Source organism: Oikopleura dioica, chromosome 1 (assembly GCF_907165135.1).
Source record: "Oikopleura dioica chromosome 1, OKI2018_I68_1.0, whole genome shotgun sequence".
NCBI lineage: Eukaryota > Metazoa > Chordata > Appendicularia > Copelata > Oikopleuridae > Oikopleura > Oikopleura dioica.
In genome coordinates this window covers 10,645,702-10,664,597 of record NC_137291.1, presented here as the reverse complement: position 1 = coordinate 10,664,597, position 18,896 = coordinate 10,645,702, and the positions used below count along the sequence as shown (strand labels likewise).

The 18,896-nt window shown below is 38.6% G+C and overlaps 3 protein-coding genes across 3 annotated transcripts; 2 read left to right on the top strand and 1 right to left on the bottom strand.

Moving 5' to 3' along the window:
* The first annotated feature begins 1,431 nt into the window (after positions 1-1,431).
* LOC145711918 (transgelin-2-like) lies at positions 1,432-2,722 on the top strand. The gene is made up of 5 exons (XM_081789611.1): positions 1,432-1,550; positions 1,775-1,966; positions 2,017-2,163; positions 2,210-2,335; positions 2,486-2,722. The coding sequence occupies exons 1-5, from the start codon at positions 1,488-1,490 to the stop codon at positions 2,567-2,569; spliced, it is 612 nt and encodes a 203-aa protein (XP_081645737.1). The 5' UTR covers positions 1,432-1,487; the 3' UTR covers positions 2,570-2,722.
* Positions 2,723-3,180: 458 nt separating this feature from the next.
* Positions 3,181-4,450, bottom strand: LOC145709980 (uncharacterized). Its single transcript, XM_081787673.1, has 7 exons — positions 4,428-4,450; positions 4,269-4,385; positions 4,055-4,228; positions 3,912-4,014; positions 3,663-3,873; positions 3,485-3,623; positions 3,181-3,445 (listed from the first exon to the last, which is right to left on the bottom strand). The coding sequence occupies exons 1-7, from the start codon at positions 4,428-4,430 to the stop codon at positions 3,239-3,241; spliced, it is 954 nt and encodes a 317-aa protein (XP_081643799.1). The 5' UTR covers positions 4,431-4,450; the 3' UTR covers positions 3,181-3,238.
* Positions 4,451-8,999: 4,549 nt separating this feature from the next.
* Positions 9,000-10,029, top strand: LOC145712093 (uncharacterized). Its single transcript, XM_081789780.1, has 3 exons — positions 9,000-9,005; positions 9,385-9,676; positions 9,727-10,029. Exons 1-3 carry the CDS (start codon positions 9,000-9,002, stop codon positions 10,005-10,007), a joined length of 579 nt encoding a protein of 192 aa, XP_081645906.1. The 3' UTR covers positions 10,008-10,029.
* The last annotated feature ends 8,867 nt before the right edge of the window (positions 10,030-18,896 follow it).

Genomic DNA, 18,896 nt, shown 5'->3' with positions numbered 1-18,896 from the left:
ATCCTTCCCTAAACAAGCCGTTGCTCTTTTTGGACGTTTTTATTGCAATTCCATCATTTATGCGAATTCTAAATACAGTTTCTTGACGGGAGGATGTCTGGCTTGACGCGAGCTGCCTTTGAAAATGCAAATCTGTATATAAAAAAGCTGGAGACAATATATTCGCGGCCAGTTTTTAACTTATAATAAGAAGTCGAGAAGGCATTAAAATGTCCGGGCAATGGCAAGGGGCCAAGATTGCACGTTTGTCGGTGAACAAACGCTTGCTTATCTTACATGCTTCGTTCTTGCCGCGCGCAATAATATTGCATAAATATCAACTTGACAAGTTCGATCCACGCGCACCAAAATAAAGCAGTGAAGAATAGCGCCAAAAAGCTGCTAAAATCTAAACCTAAATGTATCTTTTTGGTTCGATTATGATTTGGTCTTGCGATTGAAGCATGGAAATATTTCCATAACACCAGTTTGCCCTTTTTTAGTTTTTAAAGAAAACTGTCTAATATTTTCTATCTCAAATCTGATATTTCGTAAACAAGGTTAATTTTAGTGAAAGAACATTTGTGAACCCGCAGGTGAGAAAAAGGAAGCACACCAATTTGAGTTGGAGCGAGTAAGTGGGAAGAGTTTCAAAGCGCATCAAATATTTACTAATGGCAATCATAATGAACTTGTGTCCGTTCCCAGAGTCGGTGCTAGACGATTTTGGCAAAGGGGATCGGATCGATGTTGACAAGTTGGAAGGAAGGATACGAATTGATCCCTTCTTTCTGCGCTAGACATTACGTGCGCTTAATTTGAATACTCATTCTTACATCCTTTTCAAAGCATCAGGCAGAGGGACATACAAGGGTAGAAAAGCCGCGCAAAGTGCGTCTTTTTAAATTTTTTCCAGTTTTTCAGCTAACTTCTCGATCTTCTAGGGAGTCATATTCATTATATTTTATAGAATAAATATTTTCTGAAATTTATTTTTCTGCCAGTTTGTTGAAAATATATTTTTTTTCTTGGGAACCTTTAAAAAAATTACCGCTCCAAAAAGCTCGATCGTAAAACGGTCCATCTATAGTGGCGTTAAAAACGTGTTGTTTGGCAAATCACAATCGATTCAACTTTCTTTCATCTCGCAAAATTCCTTCTTTTTTTTCAGAGTTCAGTGGCGATTTTTTACGTTGTAAAAATTTTTACGCTCGGGCTGGCCTAGAGCAAATTTCGCCTGGCCGGGCAAAAATGACGCATTTTTGAGAATTCAGAAGATCTGAATTTTGGAATTTGTGAGAGCATTACAGTGAGCCAATAATCCCGGTCGCTAAGAAACCGGCCAGAGATAACTCAACTAAGTGGACTTTCAACGATTTTTGGAGCTTCCTTTTTCATCACCTCTCTTTTTTCTTTCTTATTTGCTTTCTTTTCTTGTCTGTCTATTTGATCATTTTGTTCTTTTTAGAGAAATAATACTGTAAATTCGAGCGAGAGAAATATCAGAAATGGCGACTAGACCAAAGGGATACGGACTGACACGCGAATTGGCGGACAAAATTAATGCCAAGGTAATTTTTTAAATCGTTATTTGCGGATCGTTTACTACCGTAATAACTCCGGTAGACTCTCCGCGTGCTAATAAAAGTACCCATAATTTTGCTTAACAGTTTCATAAATCCATATAGGAAATAATTTCTGCCAACAAAACAGCCGCGCGCGGCTTTTATTATCAAGATTTTGATTCAACAACGAAATTTCCGTAAACGAAAAAACATTTTTAAACGGTCTGTAGTACTCGATAGAAGACGAGCAAGAGATCATCGCCTGGCTATGCGACATCACAAACGTCGATGGCCCAAACGAAGAAGGCCCTGAAGCTTTCCGACAATGGCTCTCCGATGGAACAATTTTATGCGCTCTAATGGACGTCCTTCAGCCGGGAATATGTAAACGCCCGCATGACGTCAGCAAAATTAAATTACAGGTACTTCACTTAAGATATATTTTTGAATTACATTTTTACGCTATTTTTAGGCGCTGAGAGGACACAAAGCAAATGAAAATATTTCATTCTTTCTTCAAGCAGCGCAGAACTACGGTGTGCCGAGCAGCAACTTGTTTCAAACTGTCGATTTGACCGATGGTCAGAATATGGCACAGGTCCAGACAGGACTGTATAATGTAAGTTTTCCCATTCGAACTCGAATAGAAACTGTACTTCTTTAAGATTGGATCGATGGCCCAGAAAAAGAAATTCGAAGGCCCGGTTATTGGAGCAAAAATGGCCGACGAAAACCGTCGAGATTTTTCAGAAGCGACCCTTCAAGCGGGCAAAAACATCATCAGTCTTCAGGTGAGCCTTCAATGCGGTAACGAGCGCGTTCTGGAGCGCTTCCAATTTATTTTTCCATCAATCTTTATTAATCAAACGGGCTAATTGGGCGTGATCTGAAGTGAGAAGACGTAAAATACGAATTATTCTTGTTGTAAGATAACTTTTTAGATGGGCACTAATCAAGTGGCCTCCCAAAAAGGGATGACTCCTTATGGCCTCGGACGCCAGATGATCACAAAAGAAACCGGCTAGAATTTACCATCTCTTCAAGAAAGAAAACTTCCACCCTACATCTCCTCATATCAGAATCCTTTAGTAATACTAAACTCATCGCTCAAAATCTTTAATTGACTGTTTAAAAGTTCACGTAAAGTTGCAATACCAATAAATTCAAAACGATGTCAATTTTATTTAAATCATTAAAAAGATCCTCTTCGTTGATTTCGCTCCATTTCTTCGAGTTTTTGTTTTTCAAAAGCAGCTTGCCAGGCTTTCATCAGTTCGTCTTCAATGGGATTCTCTTCTATGATTTCTTCTAAGTGATTTTTGCGGAAATGGTCGATGATTTTTCGCTGGAGACTTGTTCGGCGGGGAAAGATTATTTGTTTCTGCTTTTTGTACCTTGCAAGCGAAATTATGAGTTATTGAAATCTGAAACTTACATTTTATTTCTCGTTATTTTGAATTAATAAAGTTTTCTCTGAAGAGCGAGTTAAAAATGCACTGTTTACGAACCCCTTGGCAAATAATGGTCAAGTTTAGCAGCAGTTTTATAATGTTACGAGCTCAGACTTGCAGCTACGAATCTGCTGAGCTCACATCGCCTTGCGTAATCTCAATAATTATGATTGTTTCTTGAGAGAAACAAATGCTCGTCTCTTTATTTTATTGATATCATTTGACTGCACGGCAGCGTTTTCTCTAATAACGACAGTAATAAGCAGATGTTTCAAGAAGAATTGGGTATTTGTACCATCCAGAATGATACCCGATGATCTGTGTTTGCAAGAAGTCCTCTCCAGCAGTAAAATCGATCCGTTGAATTGCATGCTCGTTTTCAGTCTTCGGCCCTCCTGGAAAAACGTAGATAGAATTGCCCGTAAAAATTGCAGACCCGAGACCGTGTGCCTTAAAATGGATGAACAAATTAAAATGACCAGTTTTTACAGTTTGTAAATCACCAAGTTTCGTCCACCTATTGTCTTTTAGTTGCCATATTCGGGAAAAATATCCAACTGCATTATATCCACCAACAAGGATCATTCCACCATTTTTCAAGCCAATTAGGTTATGGCTAGCGTAATTTCTAAAAACTATGATCTGCAAAAGAAGGATTCAAATTTACTCTGGAAAATCAGGAAGAGTCGTCCATCCGGAAGCTGTAAGAGTCTCTGTTTTCTTATTGTTCGTACTTTGGCAGCCGACTGATGTTGGCTGTCCTTTGTAATAGCCGAGGCCTCCAAGATCATGCGTAAAAGTGGAATTCAGGGTGCGTCGAGAAGTACGCCCATCAAAAATCTCGCACTCATTGGAATTTTCGCTAAAGCATATCAGAGCTAGAAAAATTAAAGAAGGGTTAAATTGATTTACATACCTTGAGATCCTTCAGTAATGGACAGTGCCTCAGCTCGTTCATCGCGATTATAGATTAATTTTTCTGCGATTTCAATAACGCTGCATTCGAAGAGAATCGCGATCTAAGTAATATTTATTGAAATTTATTTGTTTTAAAGTAACCTTTGTTCCGGTTCCAAAAAGATAAAGCTTTTCTTTTATGATCGCGTGTTTTGCGAACATGACTTGGCCTCGCTTTTGTTCTTCTATCTCTGCGGAAATTTTCGATGATCCATCTCCAGACATAACATAGCTTTGACTGACATCGTGGAGAATGGATAGTATAGAGACGTCGCCCTAAAAATATCCACGTTCTCGGTTTTTAAGGAGTGCAAACCGGTTCCTTTTGAGTCTGATCTTCTACGCAAGGGCACGATGACACATTCTCTCGGAAAGATTCGTAGCAAGAATCATAGTTTCCCAAAAATGGTGAAGATGACTTCAAACACAGGTCCTTTTCTTACTTGGTTATTTATTTAAAAATATATAGGAATACCATTTGGTCGATTTTTTCGTTCAAACATACAGTTTTTTATGGAATTTCTGGACATCAAATTTCTGGACATTTTTCGAATTTTAAGGGGTTTAATTGGGACACTTTTAAAAACCAAAAGTATCAAATTTCTGGACATTTTTTCTCAAAAAAGATTTTCGACTCCGAAATTTATAGTCAAATTTGAGTTATGAAAGGTTATTCTATTTACGAAGAAGACTTTTTCTTGTAGAATCTTAGTATTTTAAGCAAAATTCGCTGCTTCATCGCACTTTATTATTGTTTTAATCAATTTTTTCAAAAAAAAAACGTTTTTTTTTCCTCCGTGAAAAATTTTAAGCAATTGTGGTGGGACATTTTTTTCAAGGTTATGTATCAAATTTCTGGACATTTTTGTGAAAAGTGTGCGACAAAAAATGTCCAGAAATTCCATAATTAACTGTAATTGGTACTCGTCATTATTAAGTTCAGCATCTTCACAAAAAGGCAAACAAAGAGGGTGGTCACAATCCTCGCATCCAGAGGGACAGTTATATCCACAAGGGCAAAAAGAGTCGCAGTCTATGAATTTGGTAAATGACATCTGATCATTAGAATCTTAACCTTGGAAGTCGAGCAAGCATTCGCTATTGCAGAAGGATGTATCGCAGTCCGACAAGCAATCGATGTAAATTAGTCGACATTCAGTCAGACAAGTGTCATGAAGTTCTTGGTCTCTAAAATTTTGACTCAGTCCTTTTCAGCCATTATTAAACTTACTCGCATTCGATCTCCCTCCTTAATTGAGCAGCGATAACAGCTAATAAAAACAGAAACAAACTCGGGAACATCTCTCAATTCGCAGAATGGAACATGGAGAAGTATAGTTTAGTCGATGAGAAAAGTCCAAATGCTTGATGCAAGTCTAACCCTTAGTTACAAAAAATGCACTTTGGAAAAATTGAACTTTCATTTGCGCATATTTAAACCGCTAAAACTACGTTGTAAAGGTTTAACAAGTTTATTAGCTGGCAGCTCAGAGTGATTTATAGGTTCACATATAAGTTATATGATATAATAAAATGGATCATTTAACACTTTTTTTTCTGCTGATTATCGATGACACGATTATGCGGAGAATAGTTCTGAGAGCGGTTGGATCGTCAAGCTGTCCGATTGTGATAGAGCGCATTATTATGCGTACCAGTCTGATTGAAATAAAAAAAATACGGACTTGACGAGAAGACACGAATTAAAAATATTGTAAAAAAGAAGAAATTAAGAGAGAAATTAAAAAAAGAGAAGCATGTGCTCGCTTAGACAAATGAACACCAACAAGGCGGACAACCGGAATTTTCTCCTAAGAAACGAACTTGAAAGAAATTTATTCGATTCATAAGACAATTTTCGAGTTCATAGAAAGCCTTCAAATCGCAGCTCTTTTACTTTCTTGCGCTTCCTTTGGAATCTTGATCCTGAGCTTGAAATCGATCAACACAACGGTTCATGAAGACGGAAGTCTGCTTGAGCTTGCGAAGGAGGAAGAAATTTCTTGGCGAGTAACAGCTGGAGATGGTATTTTTTCAGTACTGGTATTTTTCAACGGTTAACGATTGTTTGCAGTTCATGTTTTGGAATTAAACATTTTAGTTCTCGTCGTTTATCTGTAGGGTTCGCGCCCAAAAATCAAGTGCTCGAAATACTTATTGTATCTTTCTCAATTTTAGATATATGATAGATAAGGTTAAATATGAAATATCTTCTTTAAAAATTTTTCAAAAATATAGAGGGTTGACGAGAAAACAAGCCCCAAAAATGGCAAAAAATGGGTTGAGCATGTTAGTCAGCCCAAAATTAAAAATTTGAAAAAGGGGATGATCAGTAGAGTTTTCTGACCATTATTTGATAAAAAAATTTTGGGAAGCATCTACGGTTTCCCTAGAATTAACAAAAAACTGCCTTTTTTGGCAATATTTTTCTGTTACGTGATCATGCGCGCGCACGCATAACCGCGCGTGATAGGGGGTGGCCACGCAAAATTCCAATCAATTTCGCCGGAATATTCTAATCCTTCTTTTAAACGCTTTAAATAGATAATTCATAATATAAATAATGATATTATAATGAATTATAGCTAACAATACATAAATTAATTATAAATAGTCATAAATTGAAAATTTTTCTCCATTTTTCTTGGAAAATACGTGAAAATAAGTTTTGCGGAGCATAATTCTAACCCCCATATTTCTTGTACTCATTTAAAAGAACAACTTCTGAGGAGTCGAATTGGCTGTGCAAATCCAGACCAAAGTGATTGAGCTAGAGACACTCTCCGACGACGCAGCTCCTCTCAAACTCGGAACTGTCATTTGAAATGACTCATTTCCTTCGGGCCGTCTCAGCCCCATTCCATGATTTTTAAATTTAAGGGGCTTGACGGCCCTTCGGGCCGTCTCAGCCCCATTCCATGATTTTTAAATTTAAGGGGCTTGACGGCCCTTCGGGCCGTCTCAGCCCCATTCCATGATTTTTAAATTTAAGGGCTTGACGGCCCTTCGGGCCGTCTCAGCCCCCTTCCCTGATTTTTAAATTTAATGGGGCTTGACGGCCCTTCGGGCCGTCTCAGCCCCATTCCATGATTTTTAAATTTAAGGGGCTTGACGGCCCTTCGGGCCGTCTCAGCCCCATTCCATGATTTTTAAATTTAAGGGGCTTGACGGCCCTTCGGGCCGTCTCAGCCCCATTCCATGATTTTTAAATTTAAGGGGCTTGACGGCCCTTCGGGCCGTCTCAGCCCCATTCCATGATTTTTAAATTTAAGGGGCTTGACGGCCCTTCGGGCCGTCTCAGCCCCATTCCATGATTTTTAAATTTAAGGGGCTTGACGGCCCTTCGGGCCGTCTCAGCCCCATTCCATGATTTTTAAATTTAAGGGGCTTGACGGCCCTTCGGGCCGTCTCAGCCCCATTCCATGATTTTTAAATTTAAGGGCTTGACGGCCCTTCGGGCCGTCTCAGCCCCATTCCATGATTTTTAAATTTAAGGGCTTGACGGCCCTTCGGGCCGTCTCAGCCCCATTCCATGATTTTTAAATTTAAGGGGCTTGACGGCCCTTCGGGCCGTCTCAGCCCCATTCCATGATTTTTAAATTTAAGGGCTTGACGGCCCTTCGGGCCGTCTCAGCCCCATTCCATGATTTTTAAATTTAAGGGGCTTGACGGCCCTTCGGGCCGTCTCAGCCCCATTCCATGATTTTTAAATTTAAGGGGCTTGACGGCCCTTCGGGCCGTCTCAGCCCCATTCCATGATTTTTAAATTTAAGGGGCTTGACGGCCCTTCGGGCCGTCTCAGCCCCATTCCATGATTTTTAAATTTAAGGGGCTTGACGGCCCTTCGGGCCGTCTCAGCCCCATTCCATGATTTTTAAATTTAAGGGGCTTGACGAAGGGTTTGAACTCTGAGTTGATCAATCTCAGTTATGTCCCCAACCCCACCCACACCCCTTACTATTTAAATTCAATTTGTCCCATTTTATTTGCAAATTATGGTCTTTACGGCTCATAATGAAATTATTATCTATTTTTTGAAAAATCAAAAAATTACAATTAGTATATGTATAATTTTTTTAATTTTTAATATCAATGGACATTTTATAAATCTTTCTTTGAAAAGAAAGAAGTTCTTTGAAAAGAAAGAAATGCGGATTACGCAGCGTCCACCCTAGCCGCGGAAGAGAAATGCCTGAGGGCGAACGCGGCGCTGTGCGCTGCGAGTAGTTATATCTATGGGTGGGTACCTTGCGATGCAAGTTGTCTGTGATTGGCTAACACCGTTTGGCGCGCAGTTTGAAATTTGTCTACTTTTAGCTCCCTGCAAATCGCCCTCTGGGCATGTTCAGATCAACAAGTGTGTTAATTATGTTAATTGACGTGTATTTTTTGTACAGTACAATAAAATAATTAGTCAGGTGTTTGGGTGCAGTCTTTTCGTTGTTTTCCATAATCGTTTCATATATTCATAATATTCTTTTCGATTTTCATATGTATCTTCTTTGTTTAGAAACCAGACTGGCGGGAATACTCTTTTATCGATTTCAAATAATCGTATCATATCTGAAAATAATTAAAAGAGAAATTCAAAACGTTTAGACCATCTTTATCGAAAAAAAGATCATCATCCTCTGTTGCATTATTCATTCTTCAAGAAGAAAAAAAACAAAAAAAAGTAAAAAGCGTGTTTTCTCTATTTTGTATTTTGTAGACTGATCAAATGCCATTCGGATTTGTTATCGATTTGCCAAAGATAATTATCCCGCCGCGGGCCAAGCCCCACCACCACCACCATTGGTCTGCAATCGCATCGAGACGCTTCTAGAATCACTTGTTTTTGTTTTTCAAATTCGTGGTAATTTTCTCCATTTCCAAGAAAAACAAGCAAATTTTTCTCTAGAACAGCTGCTTACCTCAGGGCAAGAGATGAAAACACGTCAGTTTGCTTTGGAACAGCAAAGAGAAAAGTCGTTTTTCGATTTTTTCTCAATTTCCAGTTCTCGCGCGTCGTCACCTGACTTTGCCCTACCTACCCCCACCTTTCGCCATGGTCGTAAGTACACACAAGTTCACACGCATTTCCGCAATCTAAATACTATAAATTTGTTAAATGAAAAAATTTTTTTATACAAAATGACCGAATATAAATTTGATCAAAATAATCACTCATCTTTAGCAACCTTAATGGAGTTAGGATCAAACACTATAAAACTAAACAAAAATAATATCTTTATAAACTTAAAAAACTTAAAAATCTGAAACTTAATATAAATCATCATTCTTAAATTTAGTTCGTCAAACTCTAACACCATAATCATTAAAAAACACAAATTTTCATAAACTTTTTCAACTTAAATTAAAATGAAACTTAAATTAAATGGTTATCATCCGCTAATTTTTTACGCCAAACAAGTAAATAAAAAATAATTTAGCGAGCCAGCACCTCTGCTAAAACCAGAGCTTCGAAGAACAAGGTTCGACAAAGCATTGGTTTGGCGCAAGCTAACCTAGCGAATGCCGTCGAACTTCTCGACACCCCAACCGTCTCTTCGGCCACCATCCACGAGGATCCCACCACCACCACCGCCGATATGGAAACGGAGAGCGTGGAAACTGGTCGCGCCGGTGGCAACCGCGATCGGGAACAGGCTCCTCTCCGGGCTTTTGCCCAAAAATCCAAGCAGAAATTGGGAAAACTTCTCCAATCTTCTGTGGGGTCTCGACGTAAGTTTATATTTTGATCTTTGTAATTTGATTATTAAATATTTTTTAAGGACCCGAAACAGTTGTTCTCCCTGGTGAGCAGCCTCTCGACCAGGAAGCTCTCCCACGCGAACCCTCCTGGCAAGCAATCTACGACGCTCTTGCGTCAAATTTGGATGCCGCTGGCCGAGACCTGTTGAAGACCGAACTTCTTCGATTGGAGGAGTCCTATGAACGGGCTTTCCACCATTTGTGGAGTGATCTCCGTTCTGGCGCATCCCGAGTCGTCATCACCACGCGGTCAGGTCGATCTTTCGCCGTCGATGGCCCCGGCATGAACAACCGTCAGTAAACCACCACCACCATCACCTCTACGCTCCAAGTGAGCAGATACAAGACCACCACCACCACCACCGATTCAAGCGCGCGCAAAAACTTTTTATCTGTTCCAAAGTTGAGCTGTAATAAAAACAATTATTTTTCTAGAAAAAAATGGTGTTTTTTTGTTGATGTTTGTGCGGTTGTTATGTAGTTTGTAGATCTTTCACCAAAGAAGGGTACTCATTTTGTAGTTTAATTTGATCAGTTTGACCGAGTTGTTTAAAAATTTAGCGTCGCATTTGTGTCTGTTATTTATGGCTTGTGAATAAAAAAAATTTTTTGATTGTGAGGAATTGATAGCTGATATATGTTCGTATGTTCATGTCGAGATTCGAACTCGAGCAACTCTCTTTGTAGTTTAACACTCTCACCCTTTAGCCAAGAAAGGGGCGATGGTTGTTTACAAAATTTTCATTTTATGTCAATATTGTGTTCTAGAGAGATTGTTGCTTGTTATTGTCTTTGGCGAGCGGAAGTGCCGATTTTTAGTAGCTGTTAATTGTATATTGCGATCAGTGGTCAGATCATATGGCAGCGGCGGCGGTGAAGCAGTAATTATGCACTTATTCGATCGGCGATTAGAAAACATGACAAAGATCAAAACAAACTTTTTTTTTGAAAAGGAAAAAACTCTAGCGCCGGGGCCTATAAATACAGAGCGCTTTCTATCATATTCATATCATACAACCAATCGTCAAAACAAACAAACAAACCAACGACAGAACAACGACAAAAATTTTCAATCATGATTGTCAAGATTGAAAAAATTCAGCCAGAGAAAAAGTCTTTTACTAAAAGAATTGTCAAATTTTTCAAAAAAGCAAATCCAATCGTGACTACTCTTCGATATCCAGTTAGTGAGATTGAAGAATGCTTTTGCGATGCGGAAGAAATCAAACCTGTTGGAGCAATTACAGCTGCTTCCGTTGCATCTGTAAAACGCATCTCAAAAGAGGAACCCATTTGCTTACCGTCAACTTACGATGAGGAGACTTTGAAATATGCCACCATTCGTCGGAGCTACTCTGTTCGATTCAAGTATACTCAATTGCGATTGCTCTAAACACCATAATGCGCGACTTGCCTCGATCATTCTTTATTTTATTTGATTCTTTGCCAATTTGATAAAATAATATTCAATCTTTTTTTGACCAAACTTGAAAAACGACATATTCCCAATTCATTCTATCAATGAAATAAACAAAAATAAAAACAACGAGTTATTTACATGCCCAATTTTATTTGTGTGTGTGTGTGTGTGTGTGTGTGTTTTCCAAATCAGTCATTATACCCGAAAATCCATAACCAAGGTCCAAGACCTGGTATTTCACCAAAGTAATTTGTAAGTACAGTAGCTTGATCCATGTTTATGGTATCTCGATTGAATATAACGTACGAGTAGGCAGGAATTCTTCTTTCTTTAAAGAGTTTCATTGCTGAATTGTAGGCGTCCACTTCTCCTGTTTTCGTTGCAATTGTTTTATTCATACCAGTGTCGGTATTATTTTTGAATAAAACATATGCAGTCATACAGTTTCTAAATATAAGGTTTAATAAAATTGCAAACATGTAAACAACGTACCTGAGAGTGATCGCCTTTCGACTCTTTTCGTAAAAGTTTTGAGCGATAAAGATGAGCGAGACATTGAAGTGCCTACGACCATATGTTAAAAGATATTCAATGACTGGATCTTCTACGCATTTAGACCACATATCATCAACAATTATCATACAATTTTTATTTTCACTTTTAAATGTATCATCAACCCAGTTTTTAGAAGGCAAACCTTCCATCAGGTATAATTGTTGATGAGCCAATGGTTGAATATCCAAGTTTTCTAATCTAGGCATAAAATAATAAATATGTTTAATGTCTCCTACTATCCCCTCTTTCTCAATAATATTTTTTACAAAATAACTTTTACCTGCACCAGTGGTTCCCGATATAAGAAGCGCGCTAGGATGTTGAAAGCGCGGATCGGGCACCCATTTGATTATATGCTGGGGCATTTCAATCCACAGATGACGAATCGCCCGTCGATCTGAGATTCAGGATCGGTGATGTATTTGCCTTTGTACTCTTCGGCTTGAGGCTGGTACTCGTAGATTGAGACGATAAGAGTGTTTTCTCTTCGAAGAGCTTCTGGCACTTCTTTTTTGAACCAGTTGCGTGTTTTCGGACAGTCAAGATTGAAATTATTCTCAATTAGCGCAAAGGTAGCCGTCTTGTTAAGCTCCAATTTTTCAATGCCGAACTTTTCTTCTCCTTCAGCGTCAACAAGTTCCGCAATGCTTGCCTTGATGTAATATTGCTCCTTTGTTTTGATGACGTGATGGTTGAAGTTTGATTTCAAAATTCTAGCTCGTTTTGACTTGGCGCTGATTTGTTGAAGTTGATCAAAATTAAGATGTTGAAACATTTTTGAGTTGTGATAGAATGGTGCAAGAGCAAGAGTATTTATACTCACTTATTTATAAAATCCGCATGGTGGCGTGATTGTCGTCTTAGCACCATTTTTATAATTATATAATATAATTTTTGTTTGTATTTATTCATTTATAATTATTCTTCTGAAGAAGAAGCCGCAAACAGTAAAAACTGCAATTTGACCCAAGGTAAGTCGTAAATTTAATTTATTTTGCTATTTTTTTAAATCAGGATGAATAACGCACTGGTAAACGGTGGTTGTTTCGTTCGATTATCAATTTTGGATAATATTGCTTCATTTTGGGAACTGAATCCAAAGACAAATCGAATTCGTGTTATTGCACCAAAGACCAAAGCAGAACCATATCCCGATTATGAGACCGACGAGGACGCGAGCGCCCGCACTATCGCCGGTGTATGCAACAGAGAAATTCCTTACGGAAGTGATCGAGCAACGAGAAAAAGCAGAAAAAGAAGCTTATCGGAAAGCGAAAGCGAAGGAGAAAGCGATGGAGAAAGCGAAGCAGAAATTGACCAATTCTCAAACTCGGAAGACGAGGAAGAATTCAAAATCAAAAAACTCGAGCAAGAGGCAAAAACTCGACGACAAAAACTCCAAGCGCGATCTAAGCGTAGTAAGCTTTCAAGAAAGCCCGTTACTCGAGCAACAAGCGCCCGAAGAGATGCGCGACGCGTCAAAATTCGTAAACGACGGGGAGCCGACGCCGATTCAGCAAGTCCAGTTGTCAAATCAAAGCGATCTGGCCGTGTGGAAAGATCAAATTTCGCGGAACCTGAACCAGTTACGAAAAATCCCCGTAAACCACTCCTTCGCCCAAGTCGCCTCAAAGAGTATCCTATCACCAGCAATGATTACCGAAAATGGAGGAGTGCAATTTCTAACGCAAGTAATCGGAACTCGAAACGAAAAAGGGCAATTGAGTTTTCCGATTCAATTGCAAGTGACGAAGACATCTCCGAGGCGGAATCTATTGCCAATAGCGTCAAATCGAATTCAAGAGTTGCCCGAATCAACGGAAGACGCCGCATCAGAGAGCAAACGCCATTTTACAACAACGCTTATGACGACGCCGACGTCGACCCTAACGAAGACGGCGGGTACGAGAGTGAACGCATTTCAAAGCGATCAAAGCGAAAGAGAACCGCTGGACGTGTCACTACCGTTCGAGACGCAAAATCGCGAAAACTCGCTAATAAACCCAAATCGTCTAGTAAGAACACCGTCTCTCCAACTTCAAGCGCAATCAAAAAATCCCACTATTATGACCCAGACGGGATTGAATCTCGATCAGATGAGGAGTCCGATGACGATCGACTCTACATTGACGAGAATGAATCAATCGGCGGCGACGGAGGCCCCAGCGGCGGAAGAGGAAGTGGGGGAGCAGACATCGACAACTTCTGGGGTTAACAGCGCAACTTTTGAGGCGCCGCTTTTTTCTCAACGTTCAAGTCCAGCCCTTGATTTGTTTTATAATAGTAAAAACCCTTCTTTTTATAGTGGTATGAATTTGGCTCGCTTTAAACGTATGAATAATGCTATATCTTTACATAAACCATTTAAATCAAATTTCGAGCGTAATCCAATTATCGCTACTGGTTTGTTTACATGTTTGTTTTCCGACACTATTGCAGCGTTCAAAAATTATGCCCATTTAAACAATGGCTACAAATATATTCTCACTGTTATTGATGGTCTTTCGCGTAAAAGTTTTGTTGCTCCTTTAGTATCTCTTAAATCTGCTGAAATTGCCAAAGAATTGGAATCAATTTTTGTTAAAATAGGCGAAGATCTTCCTGGACACACTTTTTTGTTCTGATCAAGGCGTTGAATTTGAAAAAGATACTTATGATTTGCTTGCCCGTTGGTCGATGACACCTGTTCATCTTCAGGGTAGGCACAAGGCGGCTCTTGTCGAGCGATTCAAGTGAGTATTTTATAAGTGATTTTTACTCTAACAAAAAATTTTAGCGGAACGTTGGAAGCTCGCTTGGGTCGTTATTTTACTGCTTCTGGTGGCGTTCAACGCTGGATCCACATACTTCAAGAAGTCAACACAGCTATTAATAATTCTGTGCATTCGACTATTGGAGTTGCTCCTTCTGTTATAACGCGTAAAAATGCCCGTGTTTTATTTGATTATCTTGAACAAAAAAGATCTCTTTATAATAAAAAGCGAAAATCGCTTGTAGGATTAGGCGACGTTGTAAGAATAGCAAGATCCGCTAATTCTAAAAAGAATTTTGTCAAAGGTTTTAAAGAGAAATGGTCAAGAGATTTGTTTCAAGTTACTCAAATACATCAGGGAGCAAGAGTTCCCACATTTTCGTTGGTGAATTCATTCGGTCATCCTCAATCTAGGCGATATTATGAAAATGAATTGAATGTTGTTATTCCTATTTCTGAGATGAAATAAAGAACAATATTTTGAAAATTAATTGTTTTTTATTAAGATTGTTAAAGTGTATTCAAATGGCTCGAATTTCGAGGTTTCCACGAGTTTATTCAGTGGGACCTCTTGTGAGAAAAAGACGTTCAAGTCGCCGGAGCACAACAAAACGAAAAAAGTCGACAAGAAAGACTTCAAAGCGGAGACAACAACAACAACGACGACGTCGGCGCCGAGCGTACTCTCGGAGACGACGATGATGAAGGTCTGGCTATGCGGTTCTTACATATTTTAAAGAAAATTTTTAGTGCTCTCCTGGATTTATCGATGGATTCTACAAAAACTACAAATACGCGTCCCTGATTTTTTGCTTTGTTATCCAATTGACTATAATAAGTTTGATTTTATATTCTCTTTTAAAGATAAGAGAAAAATTTTCATTCAACTCTTTTTTTAATTCTCTTAAATAAACTCTCTTTTTAGCAATCACAGTTTATCCACAACAACAACAACAACAACAACAACAACAACAACACCAACAACAACAACGACAAATTAAAGCGAGCAATAAGCAGCAACAGCAAGTATTTTTTATTCAATCAAAACTTGTCAATTTAGAGAGAAAAAACGATGCCCGAGTCAACAAGCGATTATGGAAATCTTTTATTTTATAAAGATTCAAAACGTCCGATGGATCCATTTAATGGGTTAAAAGTGGTCAGGCGTTTGGGAGTTAAAGATTTACCCTTTACATGGCGATTTGAAACTCCAAAAGACAAACTTCCCATCAAGTTGGACAAAATGCAATTTGAATTTGATATTGAAATACCATCGAATTGCGTTCCTGATAATGAGATTGGATCAAAGATATTTTCAAAAATGGATATTAACATTATGGACAGTACGATATTTTCTTCCTACACAGAGGGTTTGGAGTATACTTTTTTTAATCATTTTATAAAAAAGTTAAACTACTCACCTTCAGCACAAGAGATTGAGCTTTTTCCCGAAGGTCATTTTGATTCTTACGATTTGGATGCCGCTGATTTGAATTATTATAGATTGAAGAGTAATAATTTGACAGCTCTTGAGAATCGAGTTTTACATGCAACGCCTATATGGCGAGAAGAAGACGTTGAATCGGCGCGATATATTAAAATTGGGCAAGACCAACGGGAAGTCAAATATGAGTTTAAAAATCATATTTATAAGATTAAAACACCAATTTCTCATGGATTGGCTCGCCAAGCTCGAGTCTTACCTCCTGCTTCTCGCCTCTGGTTTAATACCATTCTTGCTCCAACAAAAAATTATATCATGAGGCATAGTGATTATATCGAGTGTCGATCAGAGGATACGGAATTTTTCTCAGATGAGCTAAAATATCCTTTTAATGAAGATTCTGGAGTCGAGTTTGAGACTAAAACGCTCATTCATGATTCTAAGAATAAGTGCGATTGTGCAATTCCAAAGAAACCTCAAGATCCTGACGATTATAAAGATAAGATAACAAGTGGCGAGTATGATGTCTCAACACTTGAACAGATGCTAAATGTCAATGAAGTACCTGCAACCGATAAAACATCTATTTGTAAGGAGGCGACTTTTAAAGCGCATAAAATCACTAAGAAAGTTCCAAAAATTCGAGTCAAGAAGATTAACGACAAAAGTTATGCTTGCTTTTGGCTACAAAGAGATTTGATTCCAACAGCACAGTCTGCTCGTATAGAAAGTCATGAGCCAAATCTTCATAATTTTTGGCTCAAGAGTGTTTTTTGCAAAGCGAGAGAATGCGAAAAACCAATTAAAGTTGGTAACAGTGATAAAATGCTCAAGATTCCGTTTTTTTATCCTAGATTAAAAATTCACGTGTTGTCAAAGGGCCTCTCCACTTATGAGGTAGAGTTGAGCTCTGGACCGGTGCCTTATATGATCGTTTTGACTGGTATGTCTAATAAGAAGCGTCAAAGACCGGATTATCAACGATGCATAACAAAGACGACAATGCATGAGGAGGGTTTTAAAATAAAGGAATTTGAGGTTTTGGTCGACAATTACAATGCTTTTTTGACACCTTGGACTGATCCGCTGGAGCACTATCAAAATTTCTTGATGCACAATGGACGATATGAAAACAAATCGATTGGAGGAGGATTGGATTTTTTTCAATTTCAGAATCAATCTTGGATGGTTCCTTTGCTATTTGACGATCGACAAGGGGAGAATTCTACAATTACTGCAAGAATAACGTTTGAGAAAATTCTCGAAGAAAATTGGGATGTTCTTGTGATGAAGATACCAATCGACGCTATTATGCTTGATGGAAATCGAAAAGGTTTGTTTTGTTTTTGTTACAAAAGTTGATTATTTTTAGAGGCGACAATTTTATCGACAATGGCTGACAGAAGCAAAATGAATTCGAGGAAAAGAAAAGCCGGCTCTTAATTATGTTCGTGACTATTATTATGGGGCGCTGTTGAGCTATAAAGAAGAAACAGCGCCGTGATGTGTTTGGTGAAATAAAAAATATTTTCAAGTATAAAAACAAGTGTTTTTTTGTGTTTGAAGTTCAAGATTATGAAAAGGTTTCTTCCAAAGAAACATCCTGGCGGTTTAGACAATGCCGCTAAGAAGAGACGCAGACGTTTTTTAACAAAGAGTAAAAACATTCAAATATTATCTGAGGAGCGATTCTCAAATGCTGGCGATAATCAGCCTACAACATCAGCTGAGCCTCATCGTCAACGTCATTCCAGCAGTAGCAGCAGCAGCAGCAGCAGCGAGATGTATGCTCCAGTTGGTGATTTGGAAAATTATTCAAATTTCTATGCCGCTGTTTTAATGGGTATTAAATGGTGGAATTTTTACAAGAGATCATACCCATGTGTACCGAAAAAAATAACGAGAGCTCTCCGCGAGGAATTATCATGTGTAGATCCGGCTGAATTAATTGAAAAATTTGGCAAATTTCCAACTAGAGCAACAATATCTCAAGTGGAGAGATATTTAAACGTTGATATTTATGTGCTGTATGGTGGAAAATTTGCACCGCTTGGTGTCTCTTATCGCGCGCAAAGGGATGAGTTTTTACACGCAGTTCCAAATATTGGTGAATTATTCGAAGGTGCCAATAAAAGTAATAATGAAGATCGCCCGCGTGTTGTTTTACAGTCTGCTCGACCATTTTTTCACCGTCTTGGTGTTTTTCATGTTTTGCCTAATCGAGAATCTGCAGAGCGATGTGATTCTGAGTGGATTTCAATTTGGAGAGCAATCGCAAAGACAAAATGGCCAAATCTTGGAGGAAATCGTCTTGATGAGAAAGCAACCTTTGTTAAAAAAACAATTATCGGTGAAAAATCTTTCAATGTTTTTACGATTGGCGACGATGTTTTTAAGCGAATCCGAACTCGATTTGGAATAAATATTGCTCTTTTCGTTGGAAAAATTGTGAATGACAATGTTAATCTCAAAACTTGTGTATACAAGATAATTGGAAGCTCTCAGATGACAGAATTAAATTTATTGGTGGCTTCATATAAAGAAGATGAATTTGAAAAAGAATTTAAAAAATTGACGTCGGTATCTTATCGCCGATTTCAAAAGAATCCTGGTCTTTTGGCTCTTTTCTCAGAAGACTTGGATTTTAATCGAAGAAGAGCCAAATGCGTTAACATGAGTGATAATAAAATGAATAGAATTCGTAATTGGTGTAATACCGCTGGTCATCGATATCATTGTGCTGCAAATAGCGATGATGATGATGATGAGCAAACAACGCCGCTTCCTACCGCCACCGCCGCCGCCGATGATGACGATGACGATATTGTTGATTTTGATAATTTGACAAACAATGCCGATTCTGAAAGATCATTTATAAATAATCCTTTTTTAAATGCAGAATGCGATCATGAAGATGCGCTTTCAACATTGCCCTCGCCGCCGTCGTCGCCGCCGCCGCCGCCGCCGCTGCCCGAGTCAATTGGTCACAACAATGATGATGACGAGTATTCACCCATTC